Source organism: Spea bombifrons, chromosome 6, assembly GCF_027358695.1.
Source record: "Spea bombifrons isolate aSpeBom1 chromosome 6, aSpeBom1.2.pri, whole genome shotgun sequence".
In the NCBI taxonomy this organism is placed as follows: domain Eukaryota; kingdom Metazoa; phylum Chordata; class Amphibia; order Anura; family Pelobatidae; genus Spea; species Spea bombifrons.
In genome coordinates this window covers 34,739,749-34,759,686 of record NC_071092.1, presented here as the reverse complement: position 1 = coordinate 34,759,686, position 19,938 = coordinate 34,739,749, and the positions used below count along the sequence as shown (strand labels likewise).

At 36.7% G+C, this 19,938-nt stretch overlaps 1 protein-coding gene across 1 annotated transcript in view; it reads left to right on the top strand.

Moving 5' to 3' along the window:
- The window catches only part of ABCA4 (ATP binding cassette subfamily A member 4), a 62,980-nt gene that overhangs the window by 485 nt on the left and 42,557 nt on the right, over positions 1 to 19,938 (top strand). The window contains exons 2-11 of the mRNA XM_053470126.1: positions 1,851 to 1,944; positions 3,271 to 3,412; positions 6,826 to 6,965; positions 8,074 to 8,201; positions 12,168 to 12,365; positions 16,124 to 16,213; positions 16,899 to 17,139; positions 17,888 to 18,027; positions 18,981 to 19,097; positions 19,369 to 19,566. Of these exons, the coding sequence (XP_053326101.1) occupies positions 1,851 to 1,944; positions 3,271 to 3,412; positions 6,826 to 6,965; positions 8,074 to 8,201; positions 12,168 to 12,365; positions 16,124 to 16,213; positions 16,899 to 17,139; positions 17,888 to 18,027; positions 18,981 to 19,097; positions 19,369 to 19,566 (1,488 nt within the window). The remainder of the gene's footprint in view (positions 1 to 1,850; positions 1,945 to 3,270; positions 3,413 to 6,825; positions 6,966 to 8,073; positions 8,202 to 12,167; positions 12,366 to 16,123; positions 16,214 to 16,898; positions 17,140 to 17,887; positions 18,028 to 18,980; positions 19,098 to 19,368; positions 19,567 to 19,938) is intronic.

Sequence of the window (19,938 nt, the reverse complement as noted above, 5' to 3'; positions counted from 1 at the left end):
TTTATACTCTGGATTAGTGACTTACTCTTGTGCGGCCAGTGTTCTTCAAACGAAAAGCCTTCAACATAATCTTGACAGGGAACAGAGAGCAGAGAAGGGATAAAATCACCCCAGACCTTTCCACTATTGCCCCAATCATGCCATGTACTACTAGCCCATTTTCCATCGGTTCATTTTACCCAGGTGCCAGTCCAGATAAAAGAATGTACATTAGTAAAAATGAATTAAAGGCTTCTTGTGTTAAGGGGTTATTCTGTGTTCTATAGCTATCATCTTATGCGTTGGTGTTAAATATTTATCTATATCTTCATAACTGTTTCTATAAAATGTTGAGATTGCTTAACTTTCCCTTCCAGTAATACTAAAGCTATCTTAAATTGACGCAACTGCTTGATCTTTAAAGGTATTCTCTTGTTACAGTCAACCTGTTGTCTTCTCTAAGATGTTAAACTGACTCACAGTTCATACTCACATACTGATCTTCCTCGAGGCTTCCTATTTATCTCTCTGGAGATGAATATATTTCATATAGTTATTTTCTGTGGATTGTAGCCCTTAGCTACAAATAACTTTAATGATAAATGAGCCTTAAAAAACAAAACCTTGTACATCTTCTATTTCATAAGGTTTTATTTTTTAAAATCCTTGTAATGGTAAGCATTGTTTTGTTAATTTCTAAATAATTATTGTATTTTTCAGTTTTATTTGATATTTCTGCCCTCCCACATTATTTCATGGTGAGCCATTAGAAACCTTGAGCAACCTAGGGACAGAAGGGTCATTTATTTTAGGTATTTTTCATCCATACAGCATACATTTTCCATAAGCATGCCAATCTAAATAAAGATACATAATAAAGATACCTAATAGTACAGATTGTGTTCAGGTTCCTGGTTTTGAGAACTTGTCCATCTATCAGGAGATACTGGGGTCTACTTGGACCTGGAGATGTCTTTGGTTCCAAGAATGGTAGGACCCCAGTTAAAGCTGTTGGTCTTTTTCAGGCGTGTATACAGTAGAGTTTTAGGAAGATGCATGATCTCTGAAAAGGTTGTCTACACTAACTTCTGGATATTGATCTGATGTGCATGGGACTACTGACTCCTCCTGTCCGCAGAAATAATGTAGAATGGGGCTATATAAAATCCACATGAAGGGAAATAGTGTTAATTTAAACATTAATTTTAAAATAAGAACTTCTAACTATATGAAAAACTTCACCAGGGCGATTTGTTCTATATGTATATATGTCACCCGTTTGCATGTATGTCCTTTCCACGCTGACTATGTCCATCCTATTAATTACTTTATGGGTTTTCTTTTATATATTTAGCATGCATTTCACCTAAACACAAGTTCAGTGGTGTAGTGGTTAGTATATAACATGCTCTATTACCCGTACACAGAAAAACGCATTCTTGGTTTGTTTTTAATGCGCCCAGACAACAATGCTTCTTTAAAATAGCCTCAGGTTCCTGCTTTCAGGGCATGTAAGGTATATGTCATGTGCTCAGATACAATGTTTATTTTAAAAGTATGTCTAAAGCAACAAACAATGAATCTAAAGCTGGTTCTCTGATTTGCTTCCTTGTACATGCGGGTCTCATGTCTTCCCTTCCACATAATAATATGCATTTTGGGGGAACTGTTTTAATTAATTTTGGGGGAATTTATACTAATTAATTAGATTCAGGTAGGGTGATTGGTGTTCTTAGATTCATGACTGATGAGGCATCTACAAAACGTTTTGAAGGTCACATTCAGCCCAGTGGGCCTTTAGCTGGACAATGATGTAGATCAGGGCATTATGCAATGCATACTTGAATATTTTCCTTTCTATTTTTTATCAGCTCCGGATTGTTGTTGAAATTTTATGGCCGTTATCATTGATCCTTGTCCTGGTGTGGCTCAGGAATGCCAATCCATTGTATGGCCAACATGAATGTAAGTATCCATGCACTCTCACCCGACCACATGCATTACATACAATGCTAAACAGCAGTTTCCCGACACATATTTGCAAACGTTTCCAAACAGAAACTACAGATAAGTGGCTTTATTGTAACTTTAGGGAAGGGAGGCCTCCTATGTAACAGGCTAAACATATTTAACACTCTATCTTTGTAATTATAATCTTTATAAATTCGCTTAACTGTATTGTTTAGCCAGCCACTTTATCATATATCAATAGAGATTTTAAAATAAAAAATAATTACAAACCAATGTATAACATTTTAGCGTAAAGCTACTTTTTCTATGGATTTCCTACTTTTGGGAAAACGAATATGTATAGAACTTTGTGTGTCTGTAGAGATTGGTAAACATTAATACAGAAAATCGATGTAGCCGTATTCGTCTGTGAAATGATGGAGTCTTTAGTCAAAGGTGCTATCTTTTATTCCTTCATTAGAAATATGTACAGGGCCTCGGAAGTCTCTTGTCCTGATGGAAATACTCCCTTTCTATTTTAACCCCTTAATGACAAAGCCCGTACATGTATGGGCTCAAAATGCATTGTTTTCAATGGGTTTAGGGACCGCCCATTGTACTTAAGGGGTTGAAGTCAGTTTGACTCATGTTTTATTATACGTTAGCTCTTTTCATTTGCTGTAATTTCTCCTAACTGTTCCTGATGCCATGAGCACAAATAATAGGACTAAAAACACACATTTTAATGAATCAGTTGCTACCCCTTTAAGTTACATTTCATAATTTGTTTCTCCGCTTGTATATCTTTCAACAACATGGTTGAACATGTATAGAGAGGTGGAATACAGTCTGTAACAAACTCATGTTTTAAGTATGTTAAAATGAATGGAGAAAAATACGTCTAAACATTTAGATACTTATTTATTTTGGTGCCAGGAGGTGTCTCGTGAAAACCATTCACCCTGAAATACAGAGGCCCTTTACTGTGTTTGATGCAAAGAAATGCAGCAATTAACCCGTAGGAGTGAAGAGATAGTGATTTAATATATTTGTTTGAAATGGTATTACCTTATCATGAGTAAGAAAGTTTCCAGCAATCATTATGGAAGAATAGGACGTCAAGATGTGCCCCTTAACTGCATGAGTTTAAGATATGCATACCTTCAAGGAGATAAAATCCAGACCAGTGGAAAATAAAGTTGTACAAGCAGACTTAGCTTAAAAGGAATGCCGCACGTAGGCTCCTGATGTTTTGACAAGTGCCCTTTTAAAAACAAACCTGATTCTTTTTTTTAATTTTGGATGTTTTTTCTTTTTTTTTGTGCTGATCCGTTTGAACAGGTCATTTCCCAAACAAGGCGATGCCCTCTGCAGGAATGTTGCCATGGTTACAGGGAATTTTTTGTAATACCAACAATCCTTGTTTTAGAAGTCATACACCTGGAGAGGCCCCCGGAGTGGTCTCTAACTACAACAATTCCATGTAAGTATTCATGTCTGTGTTAAAGGATGAACCTAGATGGTAACTGGTTTACATTCTCCTGGTACGTCCTCAATACATCACTCATGTTCGTAATTCTTAATACTAGCTGTACGCCAGCATGTCAAGACACAAGTTCATCCGTGGGTGAGACGTTCGGCTACTTTCTTTAAGAAAATAACGAGCCTGTAACTGCTCTGGTGTTCTCTTTCTGGAGAAATGTTTTTGAGAACTGAGTAGAAGCCCAAAGAAAGACTTACCGTATTTTTTCATGTCTAGCTTCTGATCATGCTTATATATATCTTATCACTGCTTCTGAAATCTGGTGCAGGAAGAATACTTTTTGATTAATGGTGCCCGTTATCTATGCATATATAATTTAAAGAAGAGATTTCATCAAAACATTTAGAGTGACAGAATCCTCAATAGTTATGTCTTGGATGCTTTTATATAGTATTTGCTGGGTGTGCACCGATTCCTTGCTTTATTGTATGTGCCTATTGGTTATTTTTAACAGCTCGTCTAAATTTATACGCTTTCTCCCATGTGCTTCTTTTTTTGTATCGCTCTAAAATATTGTCCATCGCACGAGTCCCTTGGTTGCTTAATGAACCACATTAGCCTTTTCACAGTGAATCACACATATCGATGCAGTCTCATCACTCATCATATTCAATATTACAATGCTTTACACAGAAGTCCATACTTTCAGAGTATATAATGGATGTTGCCGTATTGTTTATCCTCAAGGTTTTAGACCACTAGCAACTGGGTACTTCAATGCTTTCCCAACATAGCACATAATATGTTTGTTTCTTAAGAGCCCTTCTCCTGGCATGGGTAACTTGAGGTGTAAGCAAAGGAGAGTATGAGTAGATTCACATTAGTTCGACACATCTGTTCTTTTTATGAACAGGATTATAAGAGAAAAAGTTGAAGAATTCCCTGTCTTTGAATACTGTGCTTGATCTTAATGCGATGTGAAACGCATCATGTTGTATAGATTGGCAAGTCGGCTAGCGGCACAATATGAATTGAGCCAATCTGGACCCCATACTAAGCTTATTAAGCGACAGATGATCTGAATCTGACTCACCAGGTACAAAAAGAAATATAAGGTGTGCCTTTCCCAGAACTCATATGGATGCAAGGACCAAAATACTGAGCAAGAAAGTTTTGAACCATGCTTTCGACCGTAGGTTACACCAGCTTCCCTAGCTATATATATACCTTGTATCATAAAACTTCAACAGGGGGCCTTAAAATGAGTAACTGTGTAAAATGAGGTAACCTGGTATCTTTATTTCATAAATTGGGTGGTGGTACATGTCACTCGCTCTCTGTGTGGCCAGAATACACCTCACTGACATATAATTAGGTCTTCTGACTCCAACACTAATGGGCCAATGAGGGAACTCAATCAGGTGCGCAAAGAGCCAACCAAAGCAGGTTAGAAAGAAATATACAGCTTGTCTGAAAGATCACATATATACATATTTGGCAATATAGGATATCCTATTGAATAAAAGCAGATGGAGCTGCAAATTAGAGCAGTCCTAGTAATATAGGTCACCCATCCTCATCTCCCTTCCATGCTATAACTTGTAAGAGTAACTTCTTGAGTAGCCACCGATCTTAGACCACCGCTTACAAAGCAGTGTCTGACCTTCTAGCCAGAGGTTTTTTATTTAGAATTTTTTTTCATGGGGTTGATGCCAAAATTATATTATCATCAACAGACCCACTGTTAGCAACAATTCTTGATAAAAAAAAATACCCCATCTGACCCTATTTTGTTTATTTCTTATCTAATGAGCACATTCTGATCTCTTTAGCCTTTTTCTTTTTCAAGAACCAGCAGAGTTTATCAAAACTTAATTTAAGGAAAATGTGATGTAAACAAATGTAATGTAAATGTCATTGTTCTATCTTAAGTAGAGTGTAAAAAATAAACAAAAAGGGACAAGTGGAACGAAATTTAAACATAACTAAACACGTTACTGAAATATTTGTTTGGACTTTCGCGATGAAATACTGGTTCAGATGTAGTCAAAACAAAATTGTAGTCATACTGCAATAACAATGAAAAAATGAGGGTGGTGTTACACAGTGCTGGCATCGCAAACAGACAGGACACAGACTCGAAATGTCACATAGAGGTCAACTGTCAACACTGCATGGACAAATGGCAAGCTATGGCTTAAGTGTATCTCATATAACATACCTTTTCTGTTTTGTCATTATGAAACAAAATGCTCATTGTGAGCACAGCCTGTCCATTATAGGATAAGTGACATATACGATAAGCAAATAGGTGATATGGTAGTCATCAAAAGTGAGACATACCCATGTAGAGGTCTTCTAATGGATTTTGAAGTCAAAAACTCTTTCTTAGCGAACATTTTATACTTAATTTATAGCTTGAACTTAGCATATTATAGATCATAATAGAAGTGCAGGTTTATTGAGAAAATTATTTTTGAAGATACATACTCATCAATGGACACTAGATATCCTTTATCATACAGAATACAACTTACTGGTATTCGGTGCTCATCAAGTCAGGCTTCTCATAGATTAGCCTTTCTTCTTGAACTCTATAATATTTAATTAAGATGTCAGAATTTCTTTGTCAATATCTCACTGATCTTTGAGGCGGATCATTGGAATTAGGAAGTATTTAATTACTACACAGTAGTCGTAGATATATCGTGTATATCGAGTTGTGATACCCCTGCAGCACAAAGAAGGGGCTTGTTCATGGAGGAAATGAGACCTTAGAATACGTTACATGTACGTTTTTTACACATAATGCAAGAATTTTATCAACAGGTAATCTTCCTTTTAGTGGAATAATTACATTTATAGTCACTGCAACTTACGCAAGTGTAGAAACTAAATTTACAGGTATATTAGAATCTTTGAGCATGTATTAAGCAGCCCATCTTAATCTGCTGTTATACACACAGTACCATACATGCTACATAGGTCCATTCCCTATTGGTCAGGTTGACTTGGGTCAAAAGATGTATTTTGTGCACTAAGAAAAAACAACTCTATTTACTAAAAGCAAAACCCATCTCAACAGCTTTTCCGTGTAGCTAGGCTCAATTTAACAGATTGACAGTGGAGCCATATCAAGTTGAAAACTAACAGCAGAGTGAAAACACTGTACCAGCATGACAACTTCAGCATTAAAATCAACTTTTTGTATGTTTTGGTTTTTTTTAACAAGGTAATGAGTATAAATGCTGTGAGTTCCAGGTCAGGATTGATTTTGATTTGCCCATCTGCATGTACCTCACTGTAGCTTCCATATTTTTATCTCCACTACATTTGTTAATTCTCCTAATAATTTGAGTTTTAGTGAAAAGCCCATTGATTTGTAACGATTCACTTGTTCTTTGCCCTTTCAGCTTAGCAAGAGCTTATCGAGATGCCCAAGACGTTTTATTGGATAAACCAGAAATCTATCATTTGAGTCAAATCTGGAAGGAGTTGTACACGATGTCTACCTTTATGGAAACCTTACGGACCAGCCCTGGAAAAGTTTCAGGCAACTCTGATTTTGTTTTATTACATTAGTAGTTTGGTAGTTATGGGGTTCCACAATCCATCTCTATGATTATTTTTATATAAACACACACATATCAGCATACAAAGATATACCATTAAAATATGTTAAAAATCAATGTATCAGAGGCAAATGGAATTTGCTTTGCATTTTATTGAAAAGGGCAGAACAATGATTCTTAAAATGTGATAAATGTCCCAATTATTTGAAATGGCAGGAATACTATGTCACAGTTTGTGGTGTTTTTGTAGAGTAGATACATACTTGAAATTGTGAGGATTATGTGAGGTGTTGACATCATAGTCAGAGATATGTCCTCCGCTGATACACTGTATTCCTTCAAGCTACACTGTTACATCTCTATTCATTTGTCACTGTCATTGTCAAGAGGGAATTTAAAAGACCCTATTGAATTACAAATACCAGACACTGACAATAGTAATAACAACTGTGTTGTCACAGACTTTAACAAGCAGCCAAAATAGCAACTCAGAATTCACCTCTAGCACACTTGGTTTTGGGTTGTGACCAGGGCTGGACTTCTTAGCATTCCAAATGGTTCTCCCAAGAAGTTTTTTTTTTTCTTTCTTAAGTCTGCATGGCAATATGGGGTATCTTATTGATCAAATGTCTTGTGAGCCTGTAGTTGACCTGTTCATGAGGATCCACTAGTTATTTGTACCGCTTTACTGTATAACGGAGATGCCAATGAAGGTAGTTAAACTGAGACCCCTGTTTAAATCACTGTTTAATACCTAGGACACCTAGAACCTGAGAGTAAGACCTGCATGTCTGGTCCAAATGGTGCCCCTATATATTTTGTAATCTCTTTTTTTGTAGCAATTATAATGTATATAAGGTCCTAGACAGAAATGCTTGTGCCATGAAAAGACTCACAGTTATGTTTAGTTATATGTATGAAAGTGTAATTAAAACTAATGATTTGTACCAGGACAAAATATATTCCACTTATATAGACATAGCAGAACTGATGTATATGGATGTTGTAGCCAAAGGACAGAAAAATGGCTCTTCTTCTCCAAACTAAAGAGATAATCATGTTTCTGATGACCTTTGTTTATTCATCCAGGCCGTGGAATAAGAATCAGAGATATCTTAAAAGATGACGAAATCCTGACTATGTTTTTATTGAAAGATATTGGACTTTCTGATTCTGTGGTTTATCAGCTCATCAATGCTCAAGTCCGCGTTGAACAGGTAACAATCAGAAGCAAACTCTACCCACATGACCTTGGGATTCTTTTATGCTTCTTTGTTATTCATTGACTGTAATGTCAGTCACTTCAGATCCATTTTCATTGTAAAAATGTAGAAAAACTTCTATTGATGGAGATAAACCATATTCACTGTTCAATGTGGACATTTATCCCAGCACAAGAACTACTAGTTATTTCTGAGAAAAGTGTGTTCACTCATTTGTATGCCGCTTTCTCACTGCAGAGCTCCATAATAGTCTGTAGCAAAGAGATTAGTGCTTAGATACCCTAGAAACAGAATTAACCCTAATTGTATGCTTTTTGAAAAAATATCAGTCCCGTTTCTTTCCTCTCCAGCATTCTGGGTCTGATAATTTGTGTTTAGGGGACTGTTTTCTTTTTGGGTATGCTTGACAACAGACAGCACTCCCATTATCTAATCTCATTGGACATGATGCTGTCCAGGCAAGGACTGTCCGTGAAAACTGGGCCTGGCACTTAAATACCAGAGGCCAATAAATTGCATGCCTGCAGCCACCTGCTAGATACACTCGGTTGCACGCAACACTCCTACGCTTTTGCAGCATGCAGTCATGTGTATCCAACTGGTGCCCACTCACTAAAGGTCTGGATCCACACAAAAAAAGTATGTGGGAGAAGCCACTGGACATGTGTGCCTGATGGCTAGCCTTGGCCTATAGTTATTGCGCTATAGAGGATCAGTGTTATAAATAGGTGTAGCCACATATCAACCTTCTCCTTGTTCTTCTTGCTACAGAACCTCATTGGACACCCTACATGTTCTAACTTAAAAGATTCACATACACATTTTAACACTACATATGTTGGCGATCATAACAAATGTTGTTAATATTGCTAAAATAATAGTGTCATAGGAGTAACATAAAATAAAATAATCACATGCACTCTGACAATGTTACTGCTGCATAGGGGTGATCCTGGACTACCTAGTATGCCTATATCAGCAGATATTGCGACTATAACTGCAGAGCATCCACACTTTATTTGTCATTTGTAAATCTTCAAATTTAGAGATTCAGTAGTTTGGTTTTTTTAGCTGAAATTAATTTTGCTTAAAAGAAAAATTCCAAATTATAAACAACCACCAAAAAACACTGAAATGATCAGGAAATGTATCCCTTTTTTTCTCTTTTTTATCACATTGTATCTCATAATAAAATTAAATTTTAATTAGCAGGGGATGCATTATCATTTATACCGATTATCACTGAGTCACAGACAACAGTGAAATCTTTGTTCATGTCAGCTGTTTTATTTGATGTCATTGTTTGAGGCCTTTAGGACCAAATCTCACTCATGTGGGGTAATCTGTCCCTTCCCTGTGGACTAAGCTTTAAATCTTCCTAAAACCTCTACCCTGTGACCCGAGACACTAAAAACTCTTGTTGTCTTCCATGAACAAACACAGATCAATAGGTCAGAATTCTTTCACCCTCAGAATAAGTAATGTAACATTTGCAACAAAAAGGGCAGGTGAGTCTTACTACCACGAAGATTATTGCCAGCTGACTCATCAAGAAGGTTGCCCATAAGTCTGGCAGCTGACCATTATATTCTCACTGAGTCAGCTTGTACTCCTCACACTTCTAGCTATCGTTGTTCTGGGAACAGCCAACTGAAAGAAGAAGCATAATTACTTTTGTACTGTGTGGGAACAGATAACACAAATCTGTTCTATTTATACAAAACCATTTCTTTGTGGAAATTGCAACACAAATGATCAAACCTTAGTCACTGACAGGACAGAATATCACTTGACATCTTGTTCGGCAAGTTTGGTCTGTGGATGACTCTTCATGAGGTTTCTCATGGCTTTAGGGAAAGGTGACCTCATGGGTATCGCCAGGTGGAAAGCAAGTTGTCTTATAAATAGGAAGCTAAACCGGTGTTAAATATTAATATTGCAAAGCAGTGTCAAACAGGCACATAAGGGTTTTGCCTTGAAGCAAATTGTTACAAGAAGATAAAAATATGTTTATGAGTGTAGTTAAGGCAAAAGTGGCTGTTACGAAATCTCATGTCTTAAAGTTTCATTAAAGCATTACTCAGTTGCAACCCAGCAAGCCTAAGAGTAGGTTCAAAAATGGAAACTTGTATTCACAAGCCGCAAAAACGTCTAAATATTGCTACTCTACAGAATAGCACATTATAATATAACAATAAATCTAGGTAATGGTTAATGTACACAATATTAAGTGTTAAGTGTTCCATTTAATCCCATCTTTCTAAATTCACCCATCTCCACTGAATAATGTTCCAGGTTTTGGACTGTTTTAATAATAGGTTTTATTTTTTAGTTTTGACCTAACATTTTCTGACACACACAATGAATGGCTGTCTATATAATGTTTTAAATGCTAGAAGAGTGATCTTACTCCTTTTTCACTAAACAGTTAAATCATGACTATGATATTACGATTCTAAATTATTTGGTACGGAAATAATTAAATGATTTATGTCTCTCTGTTTATGAACCTGTACTGAAAGCTAGTTTTATAATCATTTTAAACCATCTTTCTCAGTCAAGCATTCATTTATACTTAAAATGAGAAACAGTAATAGGCAACTAAACCCACAAAACCTGCATTAGTTCCATGCTGATGATTCCTCATTTCCCATATTGCTTTGTAACAAAAGACATCCCATTATGTTCTCAGTAGATAAATATAAGTAAGGTCTATTACCTTTCTTGCCAGACTAATCATTGCATGGCTATATTGATAGCGCCAGTACAGAGTGAAATGATCTTTACGTAATTGTATATTCTTTCTTATTTGTGACTTGCAAACAGTTCTCTACGCATTCTCTATGTGACCTGTCACTTTCTAAAGTCAGGTCTGTGGAAACAGGACTGCATCTGTAAGATTGCATTATTTTATGAAAACCAAGGTCAGGTGTAGGAATGTGTAGGGTAACTTCAAAAGTAGACATGTGCAAATGGGCCAAAAACTTTCTGACCAATTTTTTGGTTCCTTTTTGGCCCATTCGTTTTCGGGTGACAAATTTTGTCCCCTGCCCATTCGGTTCGGCCAAAAATTTGGGGGCATTTTTAATTGGGGAACGAAATTCGGTGCCCACATCCACTCTTATACTCTCACACTCTCATTCTCGTTCACTCTCTCTCAGGCTTTCTAAATGTTTCCCTTCCTTCTTTGCTGACCACTTCTGCTTCTGTCAACCACTTCAGCTTCCACATCTTCTATCTTTTATCTTCTCTTCTATCTTCAATCTGCTAATTTCAGTCTTCATCCACATCTCCATGGACAAGAACTTGCGTTGACATCTCCTCCCCGATCTTCCAATTGGGCAAGAGGATGTCACTGAAAGCACCATCATTTTGTCCTAACTTGAACTGAGGGCAATATGACGCCACGTCCTGTGCAAATAACATATGCAAACTAAAACATAGTTGTTCTATCATACCCTACTCTATAAAACATACCACTATCTCTCTCACATAATGTTATGTTACTGCGCTTCCACCTCTGAGTCTGAAGAATTTTGGACCACTTTGCCCTCACTGATTCAAAGCATAAAACACCTACTCTCCAGCAGTTTTCCAAAATACTGCACTGAAAATAGTATGTCTACAACCTAATAACTAAATTTGTAAATTTGCAAGGGCAGCGACCTCTTCTTCGGAACTATTATGTATTATTATATACCAAAAGTAAAATTACACAAAAGATACAGCAGGAGTTGAGGACCCTGCCTGTGAGCTTGCCATTTTGGTCCTGGCAAAAAGTGTGGGCTTCATGGCCTCACTCATTCGCTTACAGTCTAAACCTAAAATTTTTAAATGATTGGTCAGTGTATTTACAAATATCAAGTTTGCCATAATTTGCTAGTTACACATGTAAATATTTGGTTGATTCATGATATAAGAACTACTGTCAGCTGAAAATAATGTATCTTTTGATTTCAGTTTGCATATGGGGTCCCTGACCTAGCCCTGAAGGACATTGCCTGCAGCCAAACCCTCCTGGAACGCTTCATCATTTTTAGTAGCCGCAGGGGAATGCACACAGTCCGTAATGCAATGTGCATCCTCTCCCAACAAAGGCTGCAAAGGATTGAAGATGTATTGTATGCAAACATTGATTTCTTCAAACTATTTGGAATTGTGAGTACGCCGTTTATCTCCACTTGGAACTGTTGAAGTGTGCTAATGCAATTATTGCCAAGATACAGTTGCTGGCATGATTGGCCACAATATGATCCTATGTGTTTACCAAAGATGCCAGTGACACCAACCCCCAAAAAAGACTTTGTAATGAAATCATGCAGAATAAAGTGATAATATCGTGCTATAACTACCCAAACTAATTGTGTTTGGTTTTTTTTGCATATCATAGAATCATGATTAAAACTGAGCAATCAGTTTAAGTATTAATTATGCTGACTGTATATGTCATGTTGTGCACTGTAGCATATAGTAAAGTGAACATTCTGCCCATTCAATTTCTACACTTATGTTACACAATGAACTGTGCAATCAGCCATAGGCTTGTCCCATTTACACCCTGTACTAATATATAAAGTCAGATAAACAGATTACAGTGGGTGCTGATAAGCGCAGTATTTTAAGTGGTTTCTATATATAACCACACAATAAATATTTAGTAAGTGCAGCACACTTATGAGATAGTCTTCACAACTACTCAAACAAACAAAGTGAAATTAAGAGCCAAAGTGGCGCACATCTACGTGGAAGATGTAAGATATACTTCCCAACAATAAAACAGGATTTTCGGACTTTTTTTGAGCAATTCTTAGCTCCAAAGGCAATTGCTCAGAAGATCTTTCTTGGTATGAGCTATTTAAACATACGGTGTACTTAGTTTTTCACAAATGGCTTCTCCATTTTGGCTTTATTTTTGACACGGTGTAATATGTCATGTGCTGTTGTTCATCTGAGGTTGTATTTACTGAATTTTTAGACCTACTAGGGAACAAATGACTAATGATTTGTAAAACCATAGAATTCAAAGACGGTGTACTTTCTTTTATAAAAGACTACCAAGGGAAAAAGTAGAATATTTTAATAGCCACCAAGCACACGTTTGAAGCATTCTTTTATCAGCAGAATTAAAATACTCTTGTATTAATATCAGGAACCCAGAGAAGGAAAACAATCTAATGTTTACATCCTATCTTTTGATAGTCAAAAGGAAGCACATTTTTCTCTGCATGAAGCAGAGCAAATGTCAGTGCTGCCCACAGAGCATAGAACAAGCAGTACAATTCTAGCTCTGCAGATCTGATTTGTTCAGCTGTAGCTGGTAAAGTAAGCCTTTTTTCTGAAACAGTCCTGTTATTTCAGCTGACTGGTGCTGCCTCTTGTTCATCTCAGCAAAATGCTGAGTACAGAGATCAAATGTTTTGTGTGGAACCCTTTGAGGACCAGATGCTGTGAATGAAGAACTATTCTCAAATTTAAGGGATTTATTATAAGTATAGTAATGAAATTAATGGATAATTTGCAGCAGAGATGCTAATCAACTACTAACTACAGTCCAATTTTAAGATTGCAATGCAGATTTCTTTGAGAAGCACAGAGCAGTCATTTTATATTCTTGAAGTCTACCTTCAGCTTCCATTGCCTTAAGCTGGTCACCTAAACATAAATCTTAACAATCAATTTTGTGTTGTATGTTTTTACCTATCTACAATGCCTTTTGTTGCATTTTTGGTGCACATATTAAATCATACAGTACTGAATAAAGCAAATACTATATTATTCAACCGGGAGCTATTGAACAATTAAACAATTTTTGCATGATGAACCTATATATATATATATAATATATATATACATAACATATATATTTGTTTAGCCCAAAGGAGATAGCTCTTAAATAACTGAGATGATTCAATAACGATTATGAGATGATGAACAACTGTTTGAACCACCATTTAAGTCTTAGGGCCAAAAACATAGTGGACAAATATATCTATCATGATCTTTCACAACTTTGGAGCTTGGTAGTTTCAAGTCCCCACTGAATTCAGTTATTCTTGTTTATTGTTTTATATAGAGCCATATATTCTGTAGCACTGAGCTACAACGGGTTGAGAATTAATTTCTGAGTCATAACCCATCGGGCAAGTCAGATTTATGTCCACCACAGCACCTGGAGCTCTTCTGAGGTTTAGCATAGTTAACTCTAAGTCCTTAAAGCTCTCACCGGGCCTGAACAGGCTTCAATAATAACCTGTTGCATAAGTAGGCTAATCAGAAGCTGTCACATTTGGATAAATGGCCTACCTGTGTGAGTAGACTATTTGAGGTCCCGTGATCAAGCAACATATTTGGCAACTGTTCACTTCCCTGTGAGCCATCTCTTGATCTGTTTGTTGAAAGTTAAAGAATTTCAATTACTTCATAATGTTTGCACTCAGCTTTGCTCGGTATTGCAAAACTTGTATTAAGAGCCAACTAAATAAACTAGCTGTATTGTTAGCAACTCTGAATGTACCGTAATTCACTGAGAGATCAGAGTCTTTGCCTAGATCAGATGGCAGGGTATTTCATAGGCAATTACAACACAGATATACAACATTTGCAGGCCAAAATATTAACCTTTACAATGCACATTTCTTTGTGTAAATCTTATTTAACCTTCTTGCCTCTAAACCATTTATTCTGGCATAGGGTTGCCGACTGTAGTCTGTGAGCAGGAGTAGATGCTGTGACATTCTACTATAATTTCTGGGTCTATATTGTCACACATACGTCCACAATCAATGAAAAAGTAATAAATTAAGTATGGTAATTTAGTGACTCATGTTGACGTATGAATCCCTACGTTTTTCTGTAGGTCTCTGCTTCATAAACGGACAAGCTCAGAGATCCTACTTGCTAGCAGTGTGCAGGGTACAGTCTTGTAGCATGATGGTGCATTCCTGACACAGAGACACATGGAACAGTACCTTAACTCAAATGATTTCAAATCGACAATGTAATAATCCATAACTACATTTACCTACATTATAGCTGTATAATATGCTATCAAAGCGAATACGTTACTTGCACCTTTAAGTTGTGCAAATGATGAAAAAGCACCTGGAGGTTTTTGGGAACAGACAAAAAATGTTTGAGATTAACTGACTGAGGATGGACAGATGCTTAGCTTGTCCTACAGTGCATCTTGCTCAGGAGCATCTCAATTTGTAGCTCTCTCGTTTCATTAGCATAAAAGTCTGATCCTGCCACAAGGGCAGCCCAGATCTGAAATGTGAAGCAAATTTGGTGCACAAGGGAACCATCAACCCCAGTCGTACGTTTTGGCCTTCAGCGGTTCAATACCTTTTTGTATATTATTACACCCTTCACGGATCTTTTGGAGCCCACCTCAAATTGGGAAGTAAGTCCAGATGTGGACCTCCTTGCTCTCTTATTCATAAAGGGATACCGTCTGTGTCCCACTGATAAGGTCCATGAAGGGTCGAAGTGTATGGCTGGGGTTGTTGGTTCACTCGTGCAGGGGACCTTTGCCCTGCATTTCTGTTCTAGACTTCTCTTGTGCACACCGTTCCACTATGGCACAGAAAAATGATTAAAATAGATTCCTAAACTAGCAATTAACAAAAAATGTTAATCCGGCACATGCTACACCTTATACATTAGCAGGCTTTTACATGTTGTGCTGTGTAAGTATTTTTTTTATTACCCCTTAAGGTCTCCTCCCAGCGAATACTAAAAGTTCCCTAACCCTCTTTACTAACACATTAGATGTTGATGCTTCACCAAAGCCAGCAGGCATGGGATATGTTTATATAAAGCCTTGCATATGATGTTATATCTGTTTATTTGACAGGTTATGTTTTGATGGAATTTGGACAGTTGATATAGTGTTATGTTTAAAAATGTCTTTGCAGCTTCCAACTGTGTTAGACGGCAGTTCCCATGGTATAGATCTCAGATTCTGGGGGAAGGTTGTCTCAAATCTGTCTGACTCTTTGCAAGAGGTAAGTGAGTAGCTGACCTGTCCTGCCTCATTAATGAAAAACTTCAGTCATTCCCCACCACTAATGGTTTCCAGATTTTTATACACTGCATCAGAAGTTTTCCAGCAAAAACAGAATTTCATATTTTTGGCATGCATTGCACAGTTATGAATTATTACATATACAAAAAAGCTTTCCAAGCAAAAATTTAACAGGTTTTGGTATGCTGGAAACCTAAACATAACATTCAAAATGACCTTTCTGAATAATCAGATTCATACATTTTCTAAACTCATTAAATTTAAGTATAGGTCTGGGTGTGGTATGTCTCAATCAAAACTAAAGTGTTAGTAATATTGTTGTCAAATAAAGTACAACCATGTTAACAATGTAACAAATTGCTGATCTTGGTAGGTAACCAAGTTGTTTTTTGCTGTATATTTTTTTCCAGAATGGAAATTTAAGAATGCTTTTTTCTCGGATATGTGACCCTTCTACACCAATAGTATGATAGCAGAGGAATTATTAAACCCTAATCTGCAAACACCAGCCAGAAATCCTAAACTTCTGCTACCACCACAACTGCAAGGGATTCACTTTTTTGCCCCTATATATTGTTGAGCGGTAATGAGTAGCATATAGGAGCATTCAGGAATTTTCTTATAATACATATTGTAAATCATATGAATTCCTGGTTTTATTCTAGTTAGCACAGAAGGAAAGTATCCAAGATCTTTTTTGGGTGCTGCAGCCCATTGTGCAGGAGGGAGGACCAAGGACCTTCACCCAACTGATGAACTCTCTGTCTGACCTGTTTTGTGGTTATCCAGAGGGCGGAGGTGCCCGAGTGTTCTCTTTCAACTGGTACGAGGACAATAATTACAAAGCTTTCCTAGGAGTTAACTCAACCAGGAAAGACACCTACTACATGTATGACAAGACGACTAGTAAGTGCACATCAAATATTACCGAAAACTGGTAAAAGCTTTAGTTAATCAGATGTGTAGAACAGCATCCACTCATGACAGAGCCTTTACTTCCAAGAGGCCAGCAACTCTGTGCCAGCTTCAGCTCCAACTGCTGATGGTCTACAGAAGGTGAACAGGAGAACCCTGTCTTATATTCGATATATCTATATCCTACATTCATTTTCCCCCTCTTCTACGGCATGCCAGGAGAGCCATGGCAAGATATAATCCCACTACTGGAACTAAGGCATGCAAGTTATTAGGGAGCGAGAATTCTTTGCCAGAGTTTAGAAACGCATATATCCTATTTTGCTAGAACTATGTACACTGGAAAAAGCCCAGTATTAAACGGTATTTAATTTTTATTATTTAAAAACATTAGTGGAAAATATTTTGTGAAACAGCGATTTAGGATATTATATATCTCTATCCTTTTGTTTTGTTTGTCTTCTGGTTTATAGTTATATCATATATTATATATGTCCATCCTTTTTTGTATGCTTTTGTATTTTTTTTTATGCAACTCATACATCTTAACTAAATGATTGATACATTAATTTTACATTTCCTTAAGCGCTATCCATTACCTTAGAAATCCAGTCCCCATGGTCACATTGATGGGCCTCATTTCAATTTTTTTAATGCAACCTGAACATTACCTCTTACTATTTGCTAGGCAAATGCTTACCAGTAACTTCTGTGCAAAATAATCTAATTTGCTCCACAGCTCCATTTTGTAACGCATTGATCCAAAGTATGGAGTCCAACCCTGCAACTAAAATAGCCTGGAGTGCAATGAAACCACTGCTTATGGGGAAAATTCTTTACACCCCTGATGCTCCAGCCGTGAAAGAGATCTTGAAAAATGTAAGTTATCTATATGTAGTAATGATGGTCTATCCACTGGCAGTGTTACAGGGAAACCATGACCCCTACTTGGTCAGAAAGTTGACATTCTGTAATATATGTTTATGTAGCATCTGTCATCCCATGAGGGTACTTTAAAGAGCTCGGTATTTGGCCTGTACGTTATTGTGAACATACGACTAGCAGATGTTTAGCTTAAAGATAGTTTTTGATAACTGTTTTATAGCTCTTTATGTGCTGATCTTTCCCTGAATTATGTAATATTTATTGCCCATGTCTTGGAAAGATTGCCATTGATTGACTTAAATATTTTATGTAGTTTACTTTACTAATTGATTTTGCAATGTAATAGCAGCTACGTTTACATAACAGACACCCTTAGGTACAAATCTCAAACTCCTAAAAAAAACTTTTTAAAAGTTAGAGATTTTCAAAATGATGAAACACGGACATGAGCAAAACTGAGACAAGCCTGCAATTGGTCATGCCCAACAACTGGCATGTAACGTTCTAGGGATTCTAGAGAACTTATAGTGCCAGTAACACAACCTACGGTTAATATATGGACTTAAAGTCCTCCTAACAATGGCTCCCACGGGAAAAAGACATTTGTAATAGCATAATGGTTGGTTATTTACTGGGTATAGAACACAAGTAAAGAAAACCCAAATGTTTTGAGGAGAACTGTAAAGATAAGATATGGAGGTTCTGGCACATGGGGAAATTGATCCCATGAATACAACGAGTCTACAACAAATACTGAAATCCTGGCTTATTGAAAATGTCTAATCAATGTCTAATCTCTTCTACCCCTACTCTGATTGGAGCTTCACCGTGGGCCCTGCCTAGCGAGACCGACTATTTACACTATATATATATATTATATAGGCGTTATGCAATGTGTTCACTGTGATAGATTTGGGTTTGATAGATTTTGCATCTCTGTTTTGTAGGCAAACTCAACCTTTGAGCAACTGGAGCGTCTGAGGCAAATGGGAAAAGCCTGGGAAGAGGTGGGGCCACAGATATGGTACTTCTTCCAGAACAGCGTTCAAATGAATTTGATACGGGTATGTCAAATAAAGGAGCTGATCTACAATGCATATATATCTATATCTATATATATATATATATATATATATATATATATATATTTGCTGCGACAGAGCCTTTATATGAATGCACTCTAATCCATTTGCTAGCTCCATACGAGCAAATGGTACAGAATTCATGTTAATGAAGTCATCAGAAATTAAGAAGTAATACATTTTGATAAGTAAGCAAAAACCCTGTTACAGATATAAGCATGGAGTTAAAATGTACCCTTTTCATTACATTTAGGACACCATCAAAAATCCTACGGTTAAGGATTTCCTCAACAGGCAGCTTGGAGATGAAGGGATAAATGCTGATGATGTGATCAACTTCCTTTACAATGGTGATTCAGACTCACGGTCAGATGAACAACCAAATTTCGACTGGAGGAACGTATTTAACTTTACCGACCAAGTCATACGTCTGTTTAACAACTACATGGAGGTATGGGGCTACATACTGTCTGTGATAACAAATGTTTTTGAATATTCTGAGATAAATACATATAAGTATATAGTAGGTTGAAAAAAGACTTCAGTCCATCAAGTTCAACCTTTCACACATATCTACTTCTACATTTGATCCAAAAGAAGGAAAAAAAACCTACTTGGGGCAATTAAAGATTTTTCTACTAATTTTCTAATCGCTACAGGGTCGATTCCGGACAGTCTATTTTGGCATTAAGAACAATGAAGGAGCAGATTAAATGGACATTGTCTACCATTGCTAATGCAAAGCCCTTACATGCAATTTACTGCATTTTATGTGTTTCCTGTTATAGTAGATAAAATAATACCTTTTTAACCCATTCTAGTA